General features: G+C 37.3%; 1 protein-coding gene across 10 annotated transcripts in view; it reads left to right on the forward strand.

Annotated features, from left to right (window-relative positions):
• KATNIP (katanin interacting protein) overlaps positions 1-20075 on the forward strand; it is a 72855-nt gene that overhangs the window by 48471 nt on the left and 4309 nt on the right. For 8 of the 10 annotated variants that reach the window (XM_080557260.1, XM_080557261.1, XM_080557266.1 and 5 more), the window contains 9 exons: positions 535-610; positions 3570-3747; positions 5879-6044; positions 10550-10707; positions 11002-11066; positions 12905-13015; positions 15732-15871; positions 18327-18428; positions 19085-19242. In XM_080557260.1, the coding sequence (XP_080413386.1) occupies positions 535-610; positions 3570-3747; positions 5879-6044; positions 10550-10707; positions 11002-11066; positions 12905-13015; positions 15732-15871; positions 18327-18428; positions 19085-19242 (1154 nt within the window). Of the gene's footprint in view, positions 1-534; positions 611-3569; positions 3748-5878; positions 6045-10549; positions 10708-11001; positions 11067-12904; positions 13016-15731; positions 15960-16739; positions 16803-18326; positions 18429-19084; positions 19243-20075 lie in introns of those variants that run through there. The other 2 variants (XR_013939793.1, XM_080557265.1) reach the window with 2 other exon arrangements.

A 20075-nucleotide genomic window follows, 5' to 3' on the forward strand; every position in this document is an offset into this window, starting at 1 on the left:
AGGAAAAAGCATATGGCAGCCTTGATAATTTGTGTTAACTATTAATTAGTATTGTCAAGGAACAAATGCATGCTTTTGGATAAGGTTGCTCATTTCTTCTGCCCTCTGATTCTAGGGAAAAAAAAAGTGATGGCACTTTGAGGTCTTACATTTCGTCCAAACTTTTTATCTCTGTGACGTATATGCTACATGCTGCAAATGCAAATGTATGTCATCATTTGCTAATGGCAGTCTGCATATTAGTAAGAGTGACTTAACAATTTCAGCCTCACCAAGAAAAGTCAGCCCACGCTAGGAAATCTCATAAATGCACTAACAACATCAACAAACATATTCTCTTGACTTAGTAAGGATGCATGTGATCTTTTATGTTTTGGGGCATGTTTTCCATTGTTTGCAGAACAGCCTGAGTGGTGAGGCAAAGGGAGACTGAAACACAAAAAGCAGTACATAAAACAAACAAATATTTTATGAACTGTCTTAAAAGTGTATATTTAATTGCATGTTTATTGCACCTGTTGGTTTACTTTTTAGGTTCAAAAGCAAGTAATTCTGCCAGACTCTTTCTCTGAATGTATACCCAAGGAGCCAGGAATATTTACCGGAAAGTGTAAGTTCTTTCTTTTACTGCTTGCATATGCCACTCCACACCTACCCCCTCACCTTCCCGACATGTTATGAAGGAGAATCTGAATTGTCAGAGTCACACGGTGACAGATGTCTGGTCTGGAATAAAGAAGAGTAATTGAATATTTAAGGCAGAAGCTTTTTTTACCGTGGATTTTAGAACATTATATTGTGACAGCTGGCATTTAATCTCAAAAATAACACTAGCCATTTGCGTAGTCCTTGAATGGGATTTGTGATAGCTGTGTCCATTACCAAGCAATTCTATTCAAATCCTGCATATTTATTTAGACTGACTGAATTTCTCAGATCAGATTCACAATAGAAAGCCTACAGTTAAAACTAGACCAGAATGTTACATCCCTACTGAAAGTACCTGATCTGTTTATCCTGTACAAAAGCAAATCTTGCTGGCCTTTAAATTATTTTCCAGTGAACCTCTGGATGGCCCAGAAGTATAATTTCCTGGTCCATTGACCAGCACAGGAGAAATTGGGTTCTTGGGCCTGACATAAAGCCTGTAGAAAACTGTGATGTGCTCTCGGAAAATACACACAATACTGTTATTCAGCTACGTATCTATGGTTTATATATATAATGTAGATCTATGAACTTTGTATATGAACATCTATGATCGGCTCATATCTGTGAACTTTAGATGCCTTTCTCTTGTCCCATTTCTCAAAGTGAATGAAAAAGATAGTGAGGGTGTGATTCAGAGATCAATAGATGCAGTCTCTCATATGGACACGATATTGTTAAGAAGTTGATTGGAGTAGCTTGTCTCTACCCAAGAAAGAGGTCCTGATTTCCACTGAGTTCTTGCAGGGAAAATGCTGGAGCAGAAACCAGCTGCAAATGAGGGAAGTTTCCTACGTCTTACCAAACACAAAAGTCCTCCAATTTAGTGTATTGCACAGCAAAAATTTGCCATTAATTGCTACAAGAGACTTTGTAAATGACCTTGCATAAAAGCAAAAACAAAACAACAACAACAACAACAAAAAACAACCAACCAAACTGTAAGCTAACACTTGTCTTTGTGGGATTCCCAGTGATTTCAACATACCATGTCCTGCCTGTGCATATTGCTCCTTCTTCCCCTTATGCTGTGGGGTGGGGCCTTAGACCTGAAATAAGAGTCCTTCTACTTCTCACTTGGGGAAATTACTGGGAATTGTAGAAAATCTGGAATCACCACTGCCTTTTTCATGTGGGGCTCCTGGTTGTAAACTGTGTGTGGAGTCACTGAGGATTTGTGTCCTTGACCTGTTGTAGGTCATTATCTCTTTCATCCTGCTGCCAGTCATGAAATCAAGGGGAAATCGTGCCTGACCAACCTGCTTGACTTCTGTAAGGAGATGACTGGCTGTGGAGATGAGAGAAGAGCTGTGAATGCTGAGTGAATGTTATTTATCTTCAGTTTAGCTAGAGCTTTAACAGTCTCTCATATTCTTCTTGTAGCCAAATTGGTGAGAGATGAATGGAATGGATGGGAATAAGGTGGATGGGGTGGAAAAGTAGCCAGACTGCCAAGCTCAGAGTATGATGATCACTGGTACAAAGTCCAGCTGGTGGCTAATTGCTAGAGTTCTGACATGAAGATGGTATGTTAAACACATTAGTAAACCACATGTCTTTTTTGGGTTAACTATGAGTTGGTATTCTCTAAGAGATCTAATCATGTAGTATTTATGAAAGACTGGGTTTAGATGAGTCTATATAGTCACTTGGAAGGCAAAAGGTAATAGATTGGTAGGTCTTTGTTTCTGCATAATCTCAATCTGTCATGTCACAGTTCAAATGTATTATTGAATAACTGTCACTCTGCAGTCTGAGTAATGAGACACTTGATAACACGCTTGACCAGGAGCTGTATAGTTACAAGTGACCCAGATGTCACTTGCCCACTTAAGGTCTAACATTGATTTACAGTAGGTACTATGCTATTATGTGGAGGTAGGCATGTAGACCAAGAAGTATCCAAATACAGCACATAAAATTCTTTAAACAAAATACGCATACTGCTAATTCTTGGGGCTTTCACACATGCTTGTTTACAGAAAAATTATTTAGTTCATTAGAAAGCGTGTGAAAGAAAATGGTATTTGATTGGATAATACATGGTAGGATTCATGGCTTGGATTCAAGCTGTTGGCAAGTAGGCAGGCGTCAATGTGGCATTGATGGTGTCGCAGTTACATCTACCACACTGTCCTAAATAAAGAAAACTGTGAGGTTATGTGGCTAGCCGATGGTAATTGAGTCTGATCCTTGAACGAAGTGTGCTCAGATGCAGACTATCATCAGTCATTTGTGCCAGGCTGTGAGCAGTTGAACTTAAAATGCATTAGTGGGTTACAATGTGGAGAGTGAGTAGATCCCCTAGTGCCACTAGTGGCAGTGACAAACCCAACTGAGAGCAAATTGCTAGGTTGCTGGCTAGTTAGAGTGATAACAGGGAAAGAAGCCTTCCTCCTCCTGCTCCTCCTGACAGCCTACGTAAACACCGCAGTGCTCTTAGCTGTATTATCCTGAATTACTCTGTATTAACCCACGGTATGAATCATAGAATCATTAAGGTTGGAAAAGACCTTCAAGATCTATCCAACAGTGTTTTAAGTGTGGGGGTGTTTTTTTTTTGTTTTTGTTTGTTTGTTTTTTAATGAGGGTCTGGACTTGTAAGTAGCAATTTTACATTGGTGCTCTGTTCTGGAAAACATTTGTACTTTCAAGTCTTTGTGCAGTCCAGGTTTCCTGTTATCTTTGCTTTTAAGAAATCTATCAGATGTTTCATGTTCATGTTTTCAGTGTCTTTGACTGCTCTGTACTAGTGAAAGTGTCTTCTAGTTCACACTGATTATTCAGTTTTGGAGTCTTTGTGCCTTACTTAATACTAGTAGTTATGTATGCGTGTATATTGTATGTATATTTTTATATAGGCCTGCAACTGAATTTTACCATGACCTGGGGAGATTCTCATTACCTTGGACTGACTGGACTTGAAGTGATAGGAAAGAATGGTCAAGCATTAAAAATAAGTACAGAACAGATTTCTGCTTCACCCCAAGACTTGAATGATCTTCCAGAGTATACAGGGGATTCCAGAACATTAGAAAAGTAAGTAGTGAAAGAGGTGGAATGTCAGAGCATTTTATGCAGGTTTTTTTTTCTTTCCTTCATGCCTATTGTTTCAGTGAGTCTGCTCAATATTCTTATCAACCAACAGTTTTAGAGTTTATCAATTTTAAATGCACTTTACATCAAATCTGATAAAATGACAGAATTATATTAACTTTTGTTAGGTTAACACATGTAAATACCAACATGATTTTCATACCCTCATTACTGATTCTTGGATTTCACGAGCTTTCCAGGAACAGTTTGTTGTAGGAAAATTAACGAGATGTTTCCAAAAGGCAATATTTGAGTTAGGAGTTAGGAGAAGGTAATGTGCCTGATTGGTATCACTGCTAAGCACATTCCAGGCAGAAATATGTGCCATCTATGCATATGCAGTAATATGTATGGAGGATTTCTGAATAATTACAAGGGAAAACATCAAGTTAGCTAAAGGTGAGGTTGTATTAGGGAATTGCAGGAGTAGATGCCAATCTTTAATACTGCAGTTTTTGTTTAATTCCAGTGAAGTTTTATTCATTGACAAATAAACTTTCTCAAATTATGAAATGTACAAAAATCTCTTCCATAAGTTTAAAGATCTAAGAAATCTTCCCATGAGATCCCTTATGATGAAGAGGTTCTGGATCCACTATGATGGACCCAGACGCAAAAAATTAATTTCGCTTTTCCTTAGGTATCTTATCCAGAGGAGTCTGGATGCTCTTTTTACAGCCTGGTCATCTGTTCATCCTAGAGTTTCTGGCAGGCTTTCTGCCTCTGATGTATTTGAGGAATTTTATTTATGGTACCTTTTGCTTGCTAGCCTTCATAACCTTTCTTAGCCTGTGCATATACATTTACCCTTCCAGAGCTTATGATCCTGTTGATTTAGTTTGTTTGACCATGACTTTTGTTGAAAAATAGCTTGTAATACTTCTTTTATCTGCCACCGTGCCAGGCTGGCTTCCATTTTTTCAAGTCCTCCCTCTTTCTAATGTCTTGCTTAGTGAGATAGATTTGTTCTATGCTTCCAGTGTGATATCCCTTAATATTCTGTCTGCTGTGTGTAATGATTTCATTTTGTTGCTTTGTTTTTCTTTTTTTTGTCAGACTCCATTTTTACTTAAGAGGCTTTTTTAGCACAAGAAATAGGGGCTTTATTTTTTTCTTTTGATATTTCTGCCAAGTATATTGAGTAGGCTTCAGTGCTCTTCAACTACAAAATTTCAAGTAGGTCCTGTGTACTATTCAGGACCAAGCCAAGTTTTATATCTTTTACATCAGTTCAGTTTCTCTGTGAAGAGAGTCCTTATTAACACCTGTTTCTGTGAGGAACTGCCAACTCTGGTACCCACTTATTTATTACACTTTTAAATAAAGAGTAAGTACATAGGGCAGTGTACAGAAGTAATTACACTGGGTCAGTTAATTCATGTTCTCCTTTGCGCTCTTTGTATGCCATAGTTTGTGGTGGAAGTCAGAATTCCAAGATCAGGAAATAATGGAATGAAATTTACCTAGTCAGCCTGACATCTGTGCTATTATGAGACGGCATTGTCATGTCGGTAGAATTATTTATTTATTTATTAAAAACAAAGTAGGAATGTGCTTAACTGTGAGCATGATGAACGATGCGAACAGACTCTGCTTCTTCTCTGAGCTATATCCATCAGCCATTCAGCTCAGATTCAGTATAGTTGCATTATATAGTTGCATATAGTAACCCACTGCAGACTGCCAGGTATGCTAAGCTAGGCACAGTTCTGTGTTAATAAGTTATATCACATCTGGGCCTTAGAGCTTTGCCTTCAGTCATTTTGGTACAGAGATACCAAATTAGCTTTTCTCTACCTGTTCACACAGGGAAAAATTAGGATTTTTTTGTTATTCCTCAACAGACTCAACGAAATGTTTTTATTTTTTCCTCTGCCTCCCTACCACCCCGGTCTTCAATTCAATGATTGTGTATTACTTTTTTTTTTATTATGCTTTTTAATTTCATGCACATAGGCATAATAAAGCCCTGGAATCTGTAAGTGGAAATCAGAAAAAGACCTAGTAAAGCACCTGTTTTCATGAGTAAAGCAGGCTTTTCCTTTCTGCAGCTAATGGATTTTTCTCCTCATAGGTTAATAGATGGGACTAATATCACTGCTGAGGATGACCATATGTGGCTCATTCCCTTCTCTTTTGGAGAAAATCATCTGCTCACAATCCATTTTTATAAAATTGAAAATATTGCAGGGCTTCGCTTTTGGAACTATAATAAATCTCCAGAGGATACCTATAGAGGGGTAAGTAAAAGAAAAGGAGCACTGCCAGCAAAAATATACAGCAGTGCATTGGAAAATTGGTACTGTGATAAATGAATATAGCTGCCTTAATGGAATGCCATAAATCTTTCTAGATTGTCTGAGTCTGAGTTTTGTGGCAGGTATAATGCATTTCTGTCTCCACAAACAGCAAATACTGGAGAAAAAAAAAAGAGACAGTTTAAAGAAAACTTCACAGATGATTTTTCTAAGAGACACATAGTAACACATATTATTTTCAAGATACATGATCTTGAAGTGATATCCTCTCACTATCCAGTATTTAGGCCTACCATACGATTCTTCATTTCCTGCAATAAAAGGATTGGTAGAACAGTGAGCACTTCAACAGAAATCCTGTTTGGATAAGTTAAAGAAAGCAGTATCTGCGTATAAACTTTTTGTTGTCTCTGATAGTGGGGTCATTTAAAGTGTTTTCATGCTCTTTGCTATTCTTAAGTCTGTCATTTTAAAAGTTATCATTTAGTACATTGATTATAAAAGCTGTATAGCTATTTAGTTAACTAGTAATGTTTAGTAAAATGTTAAATAGAGATTTTGGTGTGCCTTTTTAAAACAAAAAATATAATGAAACTTCTTTAAATTTGCATAATGAAACCCAAGGCTCTGTCTCTGTGGCCATGCCATGCAATTTTCAAATTTGCTTTCAGTTTTCAAGTATATACTACCATAGAGTTTATGGTTCATTAAACCTATGTGGTTACCAGGCAGTTGAATGGAAAACAGCTGGGGATAGCAGAGTTATACTTGGCTGTCATACGTGGATCGTTTTAAGCCCAATTAATCAATGCTACCTTTTTCAAGAAGCGAGTCTCTAGAACTCTTAACATTTGTTTGGGAAAGCTGCCATCTTCAAGCAGTTTGGCTAATGTAGTTTAGCTAAAATTGTATAACATACCTCCTCGCTTCTGTTTCTGAATTGCTTGCTTTAATTTTGTTTTCATCCTGAACTCTTGGAGCTGACTAGCAAATAACATCTGTTGGAGAGGGTGTTATATCTAGCTCTCATTCTGAGTTTGGTTGTAACTCATTTCCCTGCTTTTTCTCAGAAGATACATATGCTGTTGTAATGATAATGAAGAATTTGTTGCTGTTCACTGCACAGTTTGTGAATCCATGTTTCCAGATCTTCCCATTCACATTTAACTGTTGTGTTCCTGACTTCCAAATTCAGTTGGATAAGAAGAAAAATGTTGGTGTGTATAAAACTAGAGACAAGACAACAACAAAAAATCAGCAGAGCTCTGGAAAAATTTTTAGAATTGAAGTTGGAGGCATGGGTCCTTCATAAGATTGGACAAGATAGTAGCAAAGATTGGAGATTCTGTGTAAATTTACCTTCCAGGAATTGCTTTCATATGGACAATCACATAAGGAGGAGGGGTTCCCTCTCTGTAACTGAGCCCTGGCATCTTTTAACATAAGCAAGAGGTGTTGTAGATTGTCAAAGACTGGCCAAAGACTCACATAGGTCCAGAGTGTGAGATCTTTCATTCTAGCCACAGCTGATACGGAAATTTTAACATTTGACAAGTGATTGTTTTAAATACATTGCATTAACCCAACATGCTTGACACATGGTAGGGTTCAGGAGCATGCTGAGCTTACCATGTAAACATACACCTGTGTAACATATAGTTTTTTTTAGTAAAATCCATGACTTAATTGGTATGATTGGGCATAAAGAAAGGGCTCTTCCCCATGAGAATGGTACAGCATTGGGACAGTATGCAGTGACAGGGTGAGACCTTTGTCGGTGGAGGCTTTCAAAACTCAGTTTAACGAGAGGCAGAATAACCCAGTTTAGTTTTGCTGGCCGCTCTGCTCTGAGCAAGAGTTGTGACTGGAGACACGCAGAAGTCTCTTCGAACTTAATTTTTTCTGTGATTCTTTATGTGTATTGCAGTCTGAAGAACTGTCTGTAAATGGTGATGTGGAATGTTTTTCTCTACTATTATGAGCCCAAGTTTCTCCAAGGCAGAGCAGGGAAGAACAGTTTGAACATGAATTTTCCAACCAAATCTGCTCCCTGTGTGTGTGTCTCAGTTATTAAAGGAGGAAAAAAAAAAAGCAAGATCCCTAAGATCTAATGGGGAATTTGTTTTTTGGAGACCAAACCAAGACAGAAAGGAAGGAAGGAAGGAAGGTGGGCTTTTTTGTTTGTTTTTTTACAGTTTATTTGCTAGATTGACAAAAGAGGTGGGTCCGATAAAGTATGCATGTAAGTGGCACACCTGTAAGTCCCCTAGCAGTTACTGGGTACAATTTAAATGAGGAGTTCATACCTCCAATCCTGCGAAAGGATGAATGAGACAAGTTATTTGGAAAACTGAAGGTGCAGGATATTTGCTGGGCCCCGCAGCAAAGAGGCTTTGAACTGCAAACCTAGGGCAACATGACATTTGTTCTCTGAAGTATTGCTGTTCTTCTAGGAAGCAGTCCCTGGATGTGAGATATAATGATTTTCTAGGCAGCTGTAAACTGGTGGATTCTATTCACAGCTTTAGTATGAGAGGGTAATGGCAGTGAACTGTCAAAATGAAGGCTTGTATGCTATTTCCAGCTCTATGAAAAATTACCTTGTGAAAGCTTTGTTATGCAATTTGTAATATGCTGTGTGTGATGGTTGAGTGCCTTCTCAGATGATGAAAATTACTTAGAAATGAGGGCTCTAAAGGGCACATAAATATAAGCAGCTGTGGTATAATAGGTAAGATTTCATCTCTAAGTCTCTAGACTTCCCATTCAATATGTGTTTCTTAAACTAAAGTGTATTTCAGTGGATTTTTTGCTTCTTCCTAGCCTGGCAGCCTGATTCAGCTGGAAAGTAGCATGCAATAGCATGTCTTATACAAAAAGTATATTTCCTTTTTTGCTCCCAAGCTTATTAAAGATGAATCCAGAAATAGTTATTTCCCCCTACCTGGTACTTATACAAACTTTCCCTCTTAATTTATCTTTGTGCTCTTTGAAAGTGAAATGAGTGCCTCATTTAGTCCAGTACAGTATGTTAAGTTTTCAAATCAAGAAATATTTATGCAAAAAAAATAATCTTAAGCTTTACTTTTGGGTTATTACATGTACAACTTAATGAAATCATAATTGAATAAAAACAGTTTACAAATGGCAAAAATATGAAAACCATTATGAATATCAGGAAACTGATAGTGTATGGGCTTTGCAGAAAACCCTTAATGTTACGTTCTTCTCAGAAAGCTAAAAATTCCCATTTTAAATGACTATAAATACTGCATATGTATTTTAATATAAGTCCTAATAACAGGTGATGAAAATTAAATATTTCCATACAAAATTAAATTAGCCTCAAATTATCATATAGACATCAGTCAGTGTAAAATCTAGAGATTAGGAAACTGACTCACATTACCTTTAGACTAACTTGTCTTTTGCTAACTAAATGAATCCATTCTCATTCAGTCCATTAATCAGCAAGCTGTAATCGTAGTGACAGTTATAAGGCCATCTTGTTATATTTTTCCAGGTATTATTCCTTCCTTAAGCAGTAATTAGTGACAGACTAAGTGCAATGAATGCTGCTTGTGATTAACATTAGGTTACATTTAACATACTGCAAGGCAAGATGCAGTGATAATTGTTGCTGCATGACTGAATCGTTATGTGACTGGGATCGTGCATACAGCACCAGATGGTGCTACTGGGGGAGGGTGAACGGGCCAGGACTCCCTCATCTTCTGATTAAGTATGCCTGAATTATTTAGTTTAATCTTCAGAGATTGTATCAGGCACGCATACATCTGTGATGTGGACATGGCTCAATCTGTTTTGCCTGATACAGGTACCTCTTCTTTATTTGTATGTCCTTAGGTTACATACAGCACTGCTTGGTACATCAATTTGCATGATCTTGGAAAAGTCCAAATCCCACCTGCCACACAGATAAATAGAACCGTTGAAATACAGCTTTTCTGTAAACAGAATCGAGACATGAAAGTGTGTCTGCTCCCAAGAGATCACCAGGTTACATGATTTCTTAAAGGCTAGCTTCAGCCAGGGTTGAGCAGTCAGGCCCGAGCTAGCATTGCATTCAGCTGCACAATGAGTAACTAACCATCTCCCCAGATGACACACGCTGTCTTGAAAGCTGAGTCTGTCCAGTCTGATGGGTGTACTGCTGCAGCTCACAAAGCGTCAGTTTGCTGAGCTCTAGGGGGGTGCAGTAATTGAGGAGCTCTTCCAATCTTTTTCTTCTTCCCGCATCCTCAACCTCTGCCATCCCCATCAATCTCAACAGTTCAGTCAGTGTCACCTGTGATGCTTTGGATTGCACACTGTGGGTTGCAACTGGTGTCTTCTGGTTAAGGCCAAAGGATGTGATACTACAGAGGAATGGAATAAATGCATCAAAATTACTGAAACAATTATTTGAGCCTCAGAAGTGAATGCTATTGCATTGGATTTATGTTATGTTATTTTTTTTAAACAAGGCTAAGGTAGTCCATGTAACGCTGGATGGTCACAGCATCTCCCCACCGGAGGGCTTTCTTATCCGCAAGGGACCAGGCAACTGCCACTTTGACTTCGCCCAAGAAATTATCTTCCTTGACTATCTGCAGCCCCAGATGATTAATAGGGTACAAAAGAGGTAATGTAGGATATTTTTATTATCTGAACCACGTAGTTTCTCTTAACTGTACAATATTTATATGTATTTTTCTTTTGAAGCAAATCTGTAGCAGCTAGATGAAAATATAATGTATTTTATTGAGCATCTAGGTGAAAATATAATGTATTTTACTGAGATCAGAGAATGATCTATTACATAATCTGGGGAGCAGAGGGGTGTGTGTTTTGACTTAGTTTCCGGGGTTTGTTCTGTTCTTTTCTGAATGACCCAAGAGTGTACATACAAACTATTTTGTCATGGTCATTTTGGCAGGACTGGTTCACAGAGAACGGAACAAGCTAGTATGGACTATGAAGCACCATTAATGCCATGTGGTTGTATCCTTCTCTGTCGTTTTCTTATTTGGTACATAACTCCAAAGTGTTCTGTATAACGTAATGAATCGTGACAGTTTCGAATCCAACAGTTTCTGGTGCTTTAAGAAATGACTGAGATACCAAGAATATGATGAGAAAGGTATGAATTAAGAGTAAATAAATGAAACAGAATATAAGAATGTGTCACCTATAGTAAAATGCTCCAGTAGCTTTTTTTCCTCCCTTTTGGAATCCACCCCAGCTAGAGCTAGAGGTTCATAAGCACAGTATCCTGCCAGCTTGTCAAAACTAGAAGTAGTCCATATTTTTTGCGTATCATTGAATGTTCTCATTGCTGTTTCTTGGAATTTGTCTTATTTTACGTGTTTGTTAAGGCTGTGTTGACCAGAACTGTGTAATATTTTTGCCATTTTTGTTAAGTTTAAAAAGCCAGAAACATTGAGCTTTCTTAAATAAGCTCAGCCTTTTGTGATACTACTTCCTCTCATGCCATCCATCTACTTGACAGGCCTTTTAAATCCATTAGGCTATTCTAACCATGTTTAGAGACACTGAGGTCTCAGCAAGACTAAGTTCCTGATCGTTTCATGAAAATCAGTGGCTGGGTAGAGGAAAGAGGAAAAATAGGTGCTCCAATAGAGAAATGGACAGCGCACAATCTTATTACGTTTTCTGCCATTCAGTGAAGGGGCATATTTGCTGGCCAGTTATCACTCATGCAATTCAAAACCAAGCAAAGGTGTATTCAGAAAATGTAGAAAGGCAATAAAGCCTCCAGATAAGAGCTGTGGTGTTAATAAGTTGCAATATATAATGAGGAAGGTCACACACTTAAAAATAAATAATGATAAAATAAAAATAACAATAATAAAAAATCATTAGTTCTTCATCTACAAGAAGAACATACATGAGCATATGTGAATGTAAGTAGATAGACTTTTATGTAGTTGTTCCAACTGCAGATTTTCATTTTTGTGCGTGTATTCTCAGTATTAGAAATGACAGACTTTTTCTCTGAAAATAAAATAGTTTATTCACAGAGGTTTAAGACATAGTAAAGTCTGCAGTGAACAATACATTTTTTCACCCATATTATAACTAGATAATGGAACTTGTTGCTACAAGATGTCACTTCAAAGAAGAAGGATCATGAATGATTGGACTTCTATAGACATTAAGAAGAGTTAGGATTGTTATAATGTGTATTGAGAGTATTAAAAAAACACCTCTTCCCTCTTCAGGGATTAAGTTGCTCTTTTAGGGACTAAAAAGAAATTCTTGATGGCTGCATACTCTACAATATCTGTCTACTAATGTTTCTTAAGTATTTTATATTTTTATGAAAGCATTAGGTATTGGCCACTTCTGGAAACAAGGATGAATTGTGATTTTTTTTCCTAAAAGCTTGTCTTTATTTCAAACAGAAATTTTCGGATTTGAATAGGAAATGCAAATTCTGTGGTGTCAAGGAGACCTGACTAATCTGTCAGACTGTATCTCCAGTTGTAAAGAGAATTGGCAAGCAGCTGCCATCCAAACTTGGTGCCAAAAAGCATGGCACAACTTGCATCTGTTCAACTCCTTTAAGCTGAGATAAGGTGACAGCATCCAAAGTATTCAGGTTTCCAGAGCTGTAAATCTGTGTTATAAATATGTAGCCTACTTTGGTATTTGGCTAAACAGTCCATGTAGTATCAGAAGCATCTCATACACTGCAGATGAGAATGTCTAACATTGAGATGTGTGTTGCACAGTCATTTTTAAAAGTGCAAGATAAATGTTCTGTTAGGATAAAGTATCAGCATCAAAATTTTCCTTAATAGCTCTTTGCTTTTCAGTTGTTTTTCAGTTTCAGCTTCTGACTACTTGGGGTGATCCATACTACATTGGTTTGAATGGACTGGAGCTGTTCAATGAACATGGAGACCAAATCTTACTGACTGAAAATAGTATCCTTTGAATTTGATTCAATGTTCCATGGGTGACCAATAGATGGTATGAAGGACACATCTGAAAGATTCATAGTAATCAGGGCCACTGAAGAATTGCACTTCAGCACTCTGTATCAACTAAATTTGGCCTCACCTCTGTAGCTGGTAAGCTTATGGAGCAGGTAGACCTAGAAACCATGTTAAGGTATATGGAAGACAGGGAGGTGACTGGAGACAGCCAGCACTTTACAAAGGGCAAATCATGCCTGACTGACTTGGTGGTCTTCTACAACAGAGTGACAGCATTGGTGGACAAAGGGAGAGCAACTGATGTTATCTACCTGGACTTTTGCAAAACCTTTGATATGGTCCCACATGACATCCTTGTCTCTAAGTTGTAGAGCCATGGATTTGATGGATGGACCATTTGGTGGATACGGAATTGACTGGATGGCCACATCCAAAGAGCATTGGTCAACATGTCATTGTCCAGGTGGAGACTAGGTGGAGTGGTGTCCCTAAGCATTTCGTATTGGGACTGGTACTGTTCAATGTCTCTGACAGGGATAGCGGGATTGAGTGCACCCTCAGCAGATTTGTGGATGACATGAAGTTGAGTGGTGCAGCTGACCACTAGAAGGACCCTGACAGGCTTGAGAGGTGGGCCTGTGCAAACCTCATGAAGTTCCACAAGGCCAAGTGCAAGCTTCCGGCACCTGGGTCGAGGCAATCCCAAACATCAGTACAGACTGGGCAATGAATGGGTAGAGAGTTGCCCTGCAGAGAAGGATGTGGGGGTACTGGTAGATGAAAAAACTTGACATGAGCTGGCAGTGTGCACTTGCAACCCAGAAAGACACCTGTATCCTGGGCCACATCAAAAGTACGGTGGCCAGCAGGGCAAGGGAGAGGATTCTCCCCATCTACTGTCCTCTCATGAGACCCCACCTGGAGCCCTGCGTTCAGCTCTGTGGCCCCAGCACAAGAGACAGGGATCTGTTAGAGAGCAGGTCCAGCAGAGGCCACAGGGATGATCAGAGGGCTGGAGCTCTTCTCCAGTGAAGAGAGACTGAGAGTTGGGGTTGTTCAGCCTAGAGAAGAGAAGACTCCAGGGAGACCTTACTGCAGCCTTCCAAAACTTAGAGGGGCATACAAGGAAGATGAGGAGAGACCAGGGTGTGTAGTGACAGAACAAGAGGTAATTTTGAAGTAAAAGGGGGAAGATTTGGAATAGATATCGAGAAAAAATTCTTTACCATGAGGGTGGCTAGATACTGGCTGGTCCGGAGAAGCTCTATCCCTGGCAGTGCCCCAGGCCAGGCTGGATGGGATTTGTGCAGCGTGGACTTGGGCGGAGGTGTTCTTGCCTATGGCAGTGGGGTTGTATCTAGATGATCATTAAAGGTCCCTTCCAACCCAAACCATTGTCTGGTTCTATGAATCTTAAAGAGCTGGAAGTGTATACCCCCGTATAGAACTGATGTTGTTCAATCACATTGTAAAAACAGTGTTTCTTAACCAACTAAAAATGATAAAAGCATTGATGCTGTGTGAATTGTATGTCTCAACAGATCCTTATTGCCTTATAAATAGAGATTACAGTGAAAAAAAATCAAGATTCTTTTCTGAGAAACAGTTTTATTTATGTATTTTATGGTGCATGATGAACTTGAAATCTCCAAACCTGTGATGGAGAAGAAACATTTTGAAATTGAAGTGTTAATAGTTTGTTTTTAAGATCAGGGGATTTTTAACTTAAATTGTATGCCTTTACAGTATGTCTTGTACGTATTTACAATGCCAGGTAAAGATAGCACAGCTAGTTTGGAATAATCACCTGTTTCTGCTTGTACAGCAGTGTTTCTTGGATATATTAGGATCCCAGAAAAAGCACATCTGTCTCAGTGTAGTACTACGTGTGATAATTCAGGCACCAAGTCTGAAGCAAGCTTTTCTTAAATAGCTGAGTCATTTCTGTGCTATTTCTTAAATTCCGTATAAATACTGAGAGACTCTGGCCTTCTAGAAAGCAAAAGAAGGGGAAACTATTGTCTATCAAACTAGCTTGCTAGGGACTTGTAATTCTGAAAACAATGCCATCCATCCACATTTCTTTGCATGTCTTTAACATACATATGTTTTAAACTGAAAGATTCTCTTACAGAGAAAGTCTAGTTATACAGAAAGCCTATAGAAGGTTTAATCTTTCCCTCTCAAAGAAATGAAAGAAGGCCTTATTAGACAGTTAATGGTTTTTATCAGAAGTATTGAGGAACTTCAGGAAAATGGAGTCAGACTGATGACTCTCTTCTACAAGGATACTTTTCTTAAGGTGTCTTTCATATGCGTTTCTACATGTTTGTGCTAAAAAAAGAGTGGAACTTTGTCACAAAATAAATAAATAAAACAACACCTGGGAAGTGCCTATTTCTGATAAGGGAACTTATTGATGAAGTCATGAAGATGTACTTTAAAATAAATGAAATGCAGCTAGTTAATTTCCTATTTTAAACATAATTTTGAATGCCAGAATCTGTAAGAGTTTTACTGCTTTTAAAAATGTATTCTCAAGTTCCTCAGCTACCTAAGTAAACTACTTGGAGTATTTTACAATTTTTACAGCTCTATTGTAGAAAACTTGCTCATGGAGTCTGGAAGAGCAAGCATGACCTTTTAAATATTTTGTTTCTGGAATGTCCTTTACAGTTATTTAAACTTAAAGCTTTTTTTTCAGATATTGCTGCTTTTCCAGATAGTGTCAATGTTTTGGAAGATGTATCCGGAGATATCCGAACTCCAGACAAACTCATTGACAGAGTAAATAACACAACTGATGGCAGACATATGTGGCTTGCACCAGTTCTTCCTGGTTTGGTACATTTTCCCTTTTCATTCCATTGTAATGATGTGCATAGATGTGGCCAGAAGCATAAAAGAAAGGGAAAACATACATAATCTTTAGGTAAATTTGATATTAGTAAACTAGGCTACCTGTCAGAAGACATTCTCTTTATTCCACTTTCTCTTCACTGAACAGATAGCAGCGGAATAGATCTCCCACCTTTGTAACCTCCTTATTATTTCTATGAGGCAATAGCAAAATAATTTCTAGACGTTGCATAGATGTTTTTTCAGCTACTCTGATAATGTTACTGGTAAAACAGCTTAATATGTTTTGTGCAGTAAACATCTTTCAAGTGGGAATGTGCTAAAATTGTAAACCATTTTTGCAAAAGGCGATAAATTTTGTTACGGTAATTAGAATTTCTTCAAACCTCATTATCTGTCTTGAATTCAAATTCATAAATTAGGCATGACAGGCATAGTATTTCATGTCCTAGAGCTCCAAGTGATTGAGCCCTTTTAGAAGCAGCATGTTTAAAATATGGTGTACCAAATATCTAAACAGGAAAAGCAGATAAACTTAGATGGGTTCTGACTTTGTTTTTGGGAGAGAACATTTTTTGCATTGGGCTGTTTTGGACATCGTTAAGATGTGTTTCTTAGAGGACAGATTTCAAAAGTAATAAAATGTAAACCTAAAGTGTGATGTGCTATAGCTTACTGTGTTGGAAAAAGTCCTTACAGCATATATTACAGTTATTTATTTAGGCTACTATAAGCAAAGAATTAAGTCAGTTTTGAAAATAATTCATATATTATTTGATGATGTAATGCAGTGGGTATAGTTAAGATAAAACTTTAATTATACTTGGGAATACTGACTGCTTGTGTTTCTTAGGAAAATGGAAGTTCTGTGTAATGCCTGAGGTTCCTAGGGTCTAGATCCCACATCTTGAACCTGGTAATTAACTCGGGATGCACAGATACCTATTGTAGCATCGTGAATGGTTGATTTGACAACCATCTGAGTTTGCATGTCTGACGTGTTAATGTCCTTATAAAAACATTATTGCAGAGATTATTTCATTTTGGCAAAAGGAAAATAATGCCTGAGGTTCTAGCACAGATCCATACAATGTTTTGTGTCATCATGTCTGGCACCAAAGTACTGTAGATAAGATATTATCTGTTTACCCTTTTTAACACTAATATGTGATATGCAGGAGGGACAAGTAAGCAATGTAATGGCCCTTTCTGTACTTAACCTGTAGCGAGTGATACCTTTTCAAGATCCATATAGTTCTTTCCTCTCTGCCATCTTCCGTGGTTTGGTTGCAAAGCCAGCAAGTACAAATGGATTAAGCAAGCAGCCTATTAATGATCATTGTCTATAGTTGGGACGCTGAACCAAGTCTTCTGTATCCTCATTGTTAGCTTGCTTTGAAACATTCCAGTTGTCTAGAAAGCTGAATTAACTTTTTGCTACATTGGAAAATTTGAAAGCTTTAGGAAAAAATTATATAATGGGACTTTCTTTTCCTTTCCAAATTTATCTTCCTTTCTACTTATAAAATTTTAGAGATTTATTACTAACATAAGTTTGGTTTGAATTCTTTGTTACCCTTTTACTGATACTTTGTTTGTTTGAATGCATTTTCCATCAAATTTTTCATTTTCTATGACACTAACAATTGTCTTTGGACATTTTAGCCCAAATTTTCTCCTGGAAAAACATACATAAAAGCAGCTTTATTGACATCTACCTCTCTTTCTTCAGTACAAAAAATACATAGTGATTTAAGACAAATAACAGTATCTTCTACAAAACATTGAAGGATTAAGACTACAGAGGATGCTAGGGGGGAACATAGGATACATTGGCCTAAAGTTGATATAGTAACTCATAAACGGAATACCATAGAATTAGCTGTTCCCGTGACCTAATCTGTGTTCTTAACATCTTGACACTGATGTCACCTGAAGATAAAATGAACAGTATGTCAAGCAATAATTATTTGGCAAGCATTAGGAGAGTTGACTGTGTACCTGTTTTTGCAACTTGTGTGGGGTGCACAATTTCTCTTAGAGTTTTGTTGGGATATAGGAGAAATTTTAGTGTTGCAAGTAGGAAGATGGATTCCGTTCATAGCCAGCTTGTCTCATGCCGAAGCCCATGTCTGTGTTTTGTTGATGTAATACTCATTAAAAGTGTCTCCTACCCCTCTCCCAAGTGATTAGCAGTCCTGAATGACAAGCTCAGATGCAGATATCATCTGCTGAGTTAATGTACATTTAAGAGGGCAGCTCTGGAGAAGAGGCAACATCTGTGAATTATCAACAGAGATGACAGCTGAACTTAAATCCTTATCAGATTTCTGCCCTCTAGCTATATCTCTTTAAATGCAGACCAATTTTGATGAAACTTGTATGAGACTTATCTTTGGGGGATTTGTGCTCTAAAATATAAATGAATTCTCTTTTGCAGGTGAATAGGGTATATGTTATATTTGATGTACCTACTACTGTTTCAATGATCAAGTTGTGGAATTATGCCAAAACACCTCAGAGAGGTGTGAAGGAATTTGGTGTAAGTAATTTTGTATGCCTTGTTATTCTTTTGGTGAATCATCTTGCCATAATTTCTGCACTTTTTTCAGTTTACTTCAGTGTGATTCTATATAGTCTCAAAGAAAGGGATTTGTATCATTTAACACTGTATTTAATATTGAAGTGATTAACCTCTGCAAGTCACATGTCCTGTTTATCAGATGTTTTTAATAATTATATAATTGTTTTAAGGTAGGATAATGCTTTTTTTTCTCTAGTTACTATAGAACAGGTCTGTAATACTGATTTAAACCACAAACACAGGTTTTGGACAGTTGAAGTGAGTTGAGATTCATTAATTCCTAGATTTAAGAGTGATTCGCTCCAGTTAATAGAAGGGCAATTACATAAAGCATGAAATACATTTTGAGTACCTTTTTGAAAGCTTCATTAGAAATACCAGTAAGAAGACAAAAACTTGGGGGGGGGGGACAAAAACCACCAGCAAATGGAACAAAATGGAAATTTAGGCAGACAAAAACTAAAGTAATGACTGGACTTCTGAAACTAATAGTGCAAAATGATTTTTAGTTATTTCATTGAGAAGACTGCTAAAAGTGATTCCAAGAATTTTTTTAAATCTGTTTTTTTTTTTGTGTTTTGTTTGTTTGCTTTTTTTTTTTTTAATATCTTTAGCTTCTGGTGGATGACTTGCTTGTGTACAATGGGATTCTGGATATGGTGAACCATGTCATGTCAGGCATCCTACCAACCTGTGACCCAGTGGTCCCATACCATACCATTCTCTTTACAGACAATGAAAAGATTTGCCATCAGAAGAGAAGTGTTATTAGGTATGTGGGTGGATCTTGACTGGAAGAGTGTTGTTTTCAAAAAATGTTTTTGCAATTAATGTTAGGAGTACACAAATAGGTATAAAAATTCCCTATAAAGCAAACCCCATTTAATGGTTAATAAACAATAGTTGGTTTTTTTTACATAAAAGGACAAAAATGCTAGCTCTAGCTTTATTTCTAAGCATTTTTTAGCATTTATTAGGATTATTGACTCATATTTAAATGTGTTTTCATGGCAGCCTATAATAATAAAGACAAAGTAAAGAAGCTATGTCTCCTTAGAGAAGAAATAATAAATCCCAATGATACTATGTTGGGGGGGGGGGGGGTGATAACAAATAACGATCAAATATCAAAAGTAAAGAAAAAGTCCTCTGATTTTTCACAAATACTAATTCAAAAACCAGAAATCTATTATTTTATGAATGTTCTAGTGAACTATTAAATGAGAATGAATTGGGTTCTGAGGACTAACACTTTGAAACCAGCAAGTTGGCGATCTCACAGCAAATGTGATGAAAAATACACTTTTGTTCTGAAGATCAGGACTGATAGGGCCTAAAAAACAGTCCCTAGCAAGGAAAATGAAGACTGAAAGAAAAATGTATATTCAATGTGATCGAAAAAGTGAAAAATTTAAAGCTTATACAAATAAATACTTGCTTATACATTGCACAGTTAAAAAGAAGAATGTCTTGCACATACATAACTTGAAAAAAGGCAACAGTTTTGCATTTAGAAGTGACATATTCATTCAGAAGAATATTAAAATATTTAAAAATAACTGGAAGGAATGTAAGCTATCCTGACTCACAGTAGAAGTTCACATT

This window comes from Anser brachyrhynchus, assembly GCF_964034855.1.
Source record: "Anser brachyrhynchus genome assembly, chromosome: 15".
Classification (NCBI taxonomy): Eukaryota; Metazoa; Chordata; class Aves; order Anseriformes; family Anatidae; genus Anser; species Anser brachyrhynchus.